Source organism: Propithecus coquereli, unplaced genomic scaffold (genome assembly GCF_000956105.1).
Source record: "Propithecus coquereli isolate 6110/MARCELLA unplaced genomic scaffold, Pcoq_1.0 Scaffold55, whole genome shotgun sequence".
Lineage (NCBI taxonomy): Eukaryota > Metazoa > Chordata > Mammalia > Primates > Indriidae > Propithecus > Propithecus coquereli.
The window spans coordinates 6,206,560-6,213,670 of NW_012151396.1; the positions used below are offsets into that span (position 1 = coordinate 6,206,560).

Genomic DNA, 7,111 nt, shown 5'->3' on the forward strand with positions numbered 1-7,111 from the left:
GTGCTACTATTATTATTACTCAATAAGCTTCCCTTATTCTAAAACACAGGTATAAAGAAGCATCCTATCTGGCAGGAACTCCAGGGTGAAGTAAATGTAGGTAAATTTAGAGACAAACCAGATAAATTAAAGATACACAAATATTTACAAACTCCTCCTGATTTCCTCTACTTCAAAGAAAGTAGCCAGTGGAGGGTTCTGAGCATAGAAGGAGCACAATTTGATTTATATTTTGATTTATATTTAAGATCACTTTGACGCCAATTTTACACAGAGACGCAAAGTTGAGATTGGAATCAGGGATACCAGTTACAGACTACCATAATAGTCCAAGTACAGGGATGGCGCCAGGTTTTGTGCGGCCTTAACCTTCTCGGGCCTCAATCTTCAAGAGGGGAGGCCCTCTTGAAGAAAAAGAATACGAAATTATAAGTGCAAAATTAGGTGTGGAACCTTGGGAGGGGTCTGTGCAAGTGAGGGATCCTGAAGCTGGAGCTTTATCCGTACCTCTGCCTGATAGATGGGACTGCGGCCCACGTTAGAGTGCCAGAGGCAGGGGACATGATTGAATTCTGGATATACTCAGAAGGAAGGACTGATGGGTTTGTTGATAAATCTAATGTGGGGTGTGAGACAACGAAGAGACAATGCTAACGCTGAGGTTTGGGACCTGAGCAAACTGTGGGACCATCTACAGGATACACAATCCAGCTCTTCCTCTCAGGGAATCACCGGGTCCACTGTACCTGGCGTCCGGCGACTTCAGCGATGGGGAGAAAAGCTGACAGGCGCGGCATGCCAGGAATGCAGAGGGTGCAGGGCATGCCGGGAATGCGCGGGGTATGCTGGGAGAGGGTGGCGAAATCGGAGCGCCAGGCCATGCTGCAAGGAAAGGGGGGGTTATGCAGGGCATGCTGGGAGCTTGGGGCATGCCGGGAGCTGCTCCTGAGGGCAAGGACGCTGAGGAATCGCGCCCTGAGGTGAGGGTCCTACCCGACTGGACCTGACTGGACAAAGGAGGCATCTTCTTGAGGAAGCAGAGCGGACTCGAGGGAGGCCGCTCGAGCCCTGCCACTCACCCTGAGGGAGAAGGCTGGTGCCTCTGAGCCTCAGGAGGCCCCGGCTTTGAAGGCATTGCTTTTACAGTTTTTGAAAGCATCTTACCAGTTTTATTTCCCACTGTTGTGAAGCAACCTGAGTAGGGAAGGGACAAGAGGGAAGAGGTCAGGGTCGCTCACACGGCAGGATCCCAGTGCCAGTGCCCGGAGAAGGGTGGGATGCCGCTTTCTGGAGGAATCCGGGAGACCGTGTGGTGAATTCGCGTGTGCGCCGTTCGAAACCCGCTGCTTCTCGCTTTGAGATCGGAAGAAATTTATTCATCCGTAAAGGCCCATAGGTCCCATTTTTAGTGCATTTTATTTTATTGGAAATTTATAGAATTACCTTTTTAAAATGTTTGTAGCTTAGACCTTAGATATGTTTCCACCCAAATCCATTACTATAGGTAAGAAAGTGAGGCCCAGAAGAAGGTAACTTGCCTGAGGGCCCACGGGAAGCCAAATATGGAGCCCACGCTGAATCTGACCTCCGGTCTGTTTTTCCTGGGAAGGGTCCCCACAGAAGTGGAAACAAAGGAAGCTCCAGATGGGCTGGAAGTTCCTTAGACTTCAACTCACTGACTTCACAGACTGGGCGCCATGGAGTTTTGCTTCTGTTTGGGTTCTCTTTTGTCTTCAGACGTAGAATTTTATAGATACCTGTTGCTTTTGGCTAACCCTGGTGGTGATTGGGAACAAAGATGGTTTAGCAGGACAGAAATGTAGTGGAATTATTCTCTGAAAAATGTTAATAATTCATCCACAAATGTTAATAAGGTTTGGCCCAGGTTTTGAGCTTTACAATATAATTCTTATACAATCTAGTAAAATCTTATACAATCTAGTAAAAGGAAAAAAACCTTATTTTTAAATCTGCAAGTTTTGCCAACTAAGAACTCAACACATCTTTAAAAAATTCTGATAAATTCATGCTTATTCCTGAACAAATCAATCTTGTTTACATACAATTTTCTGATCAGTAAGTCTTTGACAAAAGGGGAGGACTGCTCATAGAAATTTCTTGGTGACCTGGAATTTAGATCTCTGCTGTAAGATATAAAGGAAAAATGAGACAGAAAGTAATTTTAGTGGGAAATGTGTTTTACAAATGAAAGTAACAAATCACAAAATGTCACCCATGTCTTTGACCTGTTCTCTTTAAAATATGCACAATTGTCCTGGGTCCAAGTCATAATTAATATTTTGCTTTATATTTTACCTTGTTCATTATTGATACCTTCTACTAAAACACTTAAGATGAAGTGAATTAAAATTGGGAAGTAGGTTGTGTTTGCCTTAGAACTTGGTACTTTTTCTCCCCACAACATAAAAGCAGAAAGAGAAGGGATATTTTAATTTTTAGTAATACCAGAAACCATCTTGATTAAGTTACTAACACCTTTGTGAATTTGTTAATCATTGTAAGAGTACTTGCAGTTTAAAATAACCAAGTGGTTCTCTAATGAGGAGAAAATTTCACACTGGTGCTTGAGTGTGAGAAATGTGTTGGAGTGAAAAGGGAATTGCCAGCATTCCTCAGTTGACCCCACAAATGCATTTTGTTACCGTGATCAGACTTAGGGCTGGTCACACTCCAGATTCCTGGGCTAACATGTAATCACTTCTTAAAATGAGAAAATATGTCGATGCTAAAAAGTTTTAAGTACTAGAGAGTCCAAGTGACTTTCCCCACATGCATTTGTGCATGTTAGAGTACTTGAGCTTTAAGAGATTGCTTTACTTTTTATATGCCAGTTTTCTGTAATACTATATAATATATAATATAGACTTCAGAGGTAGACCCTGTGAATTATCAATTGTAAAGTGTGCCCCAAATAGAATTTTAAAGCCAGATAACTTAGTGAAAATGAAAACTAGGTAACAATTTAGAGACGTCAGTGGACATTTTTATTCATGTAAAATGAGTAATATATTCCTTAACCTTGAAGTGCTTTACAGAGATAATCTGAACAGCAGAAGACTTTGCTATGCATTTTTATTTTTAAAAAACTATTATTACTACAAGAAAGATTTTGTTTTCCTGAAAACAAAATGAAGCTTAATATCTGGAACTGTAGAAGATACTTATTAAATAATCACAAAATGGTAGAAATATTTTTAGTTCCTAGAGCAGAGTAGGCTTTTAATAAACAGAGCTGGTGTTTTATATTATTTATACTCAAATTATTCTATCTGTGTTATAAAACTGCAGGTTTAAAATTCCAGATTATGATGAAAATGTTCTAAAATTTATTGCGGTGATGGTTGCACAACTCTGAATACAGTAAAAAACATTGAATTGTACACTTTAAATGGGTGAATTATATGTTATATGAAATATATCTTAATAAAACTTGTACCCAAAAATCCTAGAAAGTCATTAGAAAATCTTAAAGATAAAATGACAGTGATTTTTAACTGTTGAAGTTTGCTAACTAATTTGTTTTTATGACCTTATTCTAACACAATGTCAATAATGTGCTGAGTTGGTATTGAAACCCTATTGGTAAGACAGTTTACTTCCTTTTTATTGCTGTTTGTTTTTAAAGGCCTGATTGTTGAGACATTCAGTCAACAGGAAAATATGAATGATTCTAGACAGCAGTCACTGTTCTTCATCACGCTTCCGGATTTACACAAACTCTGTGCAGTCAGAATAATATTGAGTAATGGGTTGTCAGATACTGAGATTAGGAGTACACAAATGAAGATGTGCAGGTAAAAAATATATCTTATAACTAAAGCTTTTAAAACTTTTTAAGACCCATAAGAGCTGTTTTAGAAGTATTTTATTTAAAGCAAAATACTTATTCACCCAATCTGTGTATATAATTTCAAAATAAAGGAAGTCAGTTTTATTTTGACCAGATATATTGGATTACATTTAAGGAGGGATTTAAAATACTTGTGATAGAATATCTCACTGTTGAGTTTTTATGTTTGTGACTTCTTATGTGCTTTTAGTAAAATTTAAAATCTCTGAAGACACTCATGGATTAAATCGGGCTCCCAAAAACTTAGAGATCCTAATCAATATTTACTAAGTATCTACTGTTTATAGCGCACTTAGAGCCACTGTAAACACTTTAGTATAGTTTCTTAATTTTCAAGTCAGTATAAAACACTGAAGAGTATTTTTCCAGGATCTATCTCAATAAAAATGACCCCAGGTAGTCTTTGAAAAATAGCTTAGAGGAACCCTAAAGTATAATTTCATGATTACTGAGGACCTACCATGTATTAGTCTCTTAAATTGCAGAATTGAATTGAATTTCTTGGAGAAGGACAAACACCTGTAAGATTCTAAGGGCAAGAAATAAGGAAAATGCTTTTGAGATGTCCTCCATTTTCCTTTTATTTACAACACATTTCTTTTCCTTATTTGCGTATTTTCCCACTCAGGGGCAGCAGGGAGCCTGTGCCCTTTCTGCTAAAATGTAATTTGATGCTTATTGAGAACTTCACCTGTGACCCCTTTTGGAAATACTATAACAGGTAGAAAACCTTAAGTGAGGTTTTCTGCTGTTTGGCCTCGAATTGAAGGCAGCCATGCCCACAGAGCAGAGCTGTCTTAATTAAACTTCTCAGTAACTAACAGCCTGAACAGAGAGAGCAGAGACCTGGCTTGTGTCAGAGAAAGGCAGGCCTTGCAAAAGCAAGTACCTGCTGCACCTGGATTCCAGCAACTAGGAAGCCACCAGAAACAGGTTGGCCTATCTTGCTTTTTGAGGTAGCCCCATACACATACTAATGGTTATTTTAATTTATTTCTTTGATGATTAGTAGTGTTGAAAAATTTCATATTTCTAACTATTCCCATTTGTGTTTTTCATATCTTCCCCTCAAACTTTGAAACAAAATTATTGGTAGTAATTTGAATTATGATGATTTTTGTTGTAAATTCATTTGGCTATTGAAAACTAACCTAAAACCACTACTCAGTTCTTTCTGGCTTGGGAAGAATTTCCCTTTTGAAGGGAAAGGATCTAGGCAGTAGTAATTTTGGAGTTGATAACTTCACTGATAGGTGAATGCTTAGCCTCTTGCTTCCAGTGCTCCCTGCTCACCACTTAAAAAAAAAAAAAGGAAAGTGGAAGGAACAGGAATTAAAAGAGATGGATTCCTCTCTGTGCTTAGACTTCTTCAAGTCTACATTTAGGACAGAAATGAGCTTTAAAAAAATGAATTTAGTCTCACAGAAGAAAGAGGCTGGAAAATTCAGGTACAGGGACAAATTCTCATGTTAGTATCGGTATCTAAAACTTCATAATCCTCTTAATTCAAATGTTGGCTGAGTAACTACGCTGTTCAAGGTACCATGCTAAGTGTGGGAAGATAGAAGTCTGTAACACAATTGTCTAGAAAAACTTAGAATTTTAACTAAGCAAATTTTTAAAATGTTACAGTAAAGTAAAAATACAGTGGGCAAGTCTACTTTGTTATATATTTCATCTCCACAGGCAATTGCTGTTTTTGCATCAAGATATTCTTACGTCACCTGTGCCTGGAATATTAAATCAAATTTGGGTGGTGATGGCGGTTAGTATTTTAACATTTTATAAAATATTAGTACTAATTATTGGGATCAATATTGATAAAAATAAAAAATTCAGGAATTAAAGCTAAAATTGAAGATGGTTTACGAGGAAGTATCACACTGTGTTATAGTTTGAACTATTAACAGAATTAACTTTGATATGTCTGATGTTTAAAATCCATTAGTTTTCTCTGTCATAATGCTAAGATAAAAACTATTAAAGAATAAAATGTATTACAGTATAATTTTTTAAGATGGCATGGGCTTAATACCTTCTATCATATTTTATTCTTTAGAATAAAAGGAAGAAGTTTCTCATTTCAACAAATCTCCCAACTTTTTTAATTTTTTTCTTTTCTAACTAATCCTGTGTCAGATCAATCTCCAACTGTTTTTAAAGAACTTAGACCAACGTTTCTTTTAATTTGGAAATTTTACCAAAAAATGTTTTCATACTTAGTAAAATGAGTATTAGAGACCTATTTCTCAGTGCTATATGTAATTGGGAATTATAATGTAATTCCAGGAATCTTTATAAAAATCATATTATCCTAAGATTTTTATCAAAAATCTTTCTGAAAATTCTGTTTTTCTGAGATTTTAATTCCCCAGAATTCAGTAAAATCAACATTTATTAACAATGCTGATAAATCATCCAAAACCTTTAGTTCTTTTATTTTTCTTCTAGGTCTTGGTTATGTGTTCATCTTATATCTTCTTAATACAGTTTTTAAAAAAGACAAGCTGTTAGTGAAGAAGTAGACTAGTATCTCTTATTTATGTCCTTTTCTACCTGAAAATCTTTATGGCACAAGGACATTATTTTAGAGTTCTAGTAAATTAAAGTATCCTAATTTTGGCAAGAATAATTAGAGGAAAGTAGCCATCTATTTTTTAAATATATGTTTTGTTTTATTACAAAGGTGTTCTGTTAAAAAAAACTTACAAAAATATGTAAGTAGAAAATGGGATTATTATACATACTATTTTGAAACTTGCTTTTTATTCCTTCTTTAACAGTCTCTCCTGGATATCTTTCCATGTTAGTCATACATCTTCCTCATTTTTTAAGGCTGTGAAGTATTTAATTGTATGGGTGTATAGTACTTTAATACTTTCTAATGCACACCTGAGTTTCTAGTTTTGAGCCGTTACAGTATTTCAGAAAGCAGCATTGAAATTATATCATTTTTATTTGATAGTTTCTTTGGGTTAAAGAAACTGGGTTTTAGAAGTGGATTGCAACTATAATCTAGATTTTAAACTATAATCTGGGTAGTGCTAAATTGATCTCTGAAAAGCTTGTGCTGGATTACATTTTAACAAACAGTGCTCTGGGCACGGTGGATCACACCTGTAATCTCAGGGCTTTGGGAGGCCAGGGCAGGAGATCACTTGAGTTTGAGACCAGCCTGGGCAACATAGCGAGATACTCTTCTATAAAAATAAAAAATAAAAAAATTAAGTGTGGTGGTGC

The 7,111-nt window shown here is 36.3% G+C and overlaps 1 protein-coding gene across 1 annotated transcript in view; it reads left to right on the plus strand.

The window, feature by feature from the left end:
* Positions 1-3,681: 3,681 nt before the first annotated feature.
* LOC105820978 (chromosome unknown open reading frame, human C18orf63) overlaps positions 3,682-7,111 on the plus strand; it is a 101,286-nt gene continuing 97,856 nt past the window's right edge. The window contains exons 1-2 of the mRNA XM_012657581.1: positions 3,682-3,815; positions 5,558-5,636. Of these exons, the coding sequence (XP_012513035.1) occupies positions 3,682-3,815; positions 5,558-5,636 (213 nt within the window). The remainder of the gene's footprint in view (positions 3,816-5,557; positions 5,637-7,111) is intronic.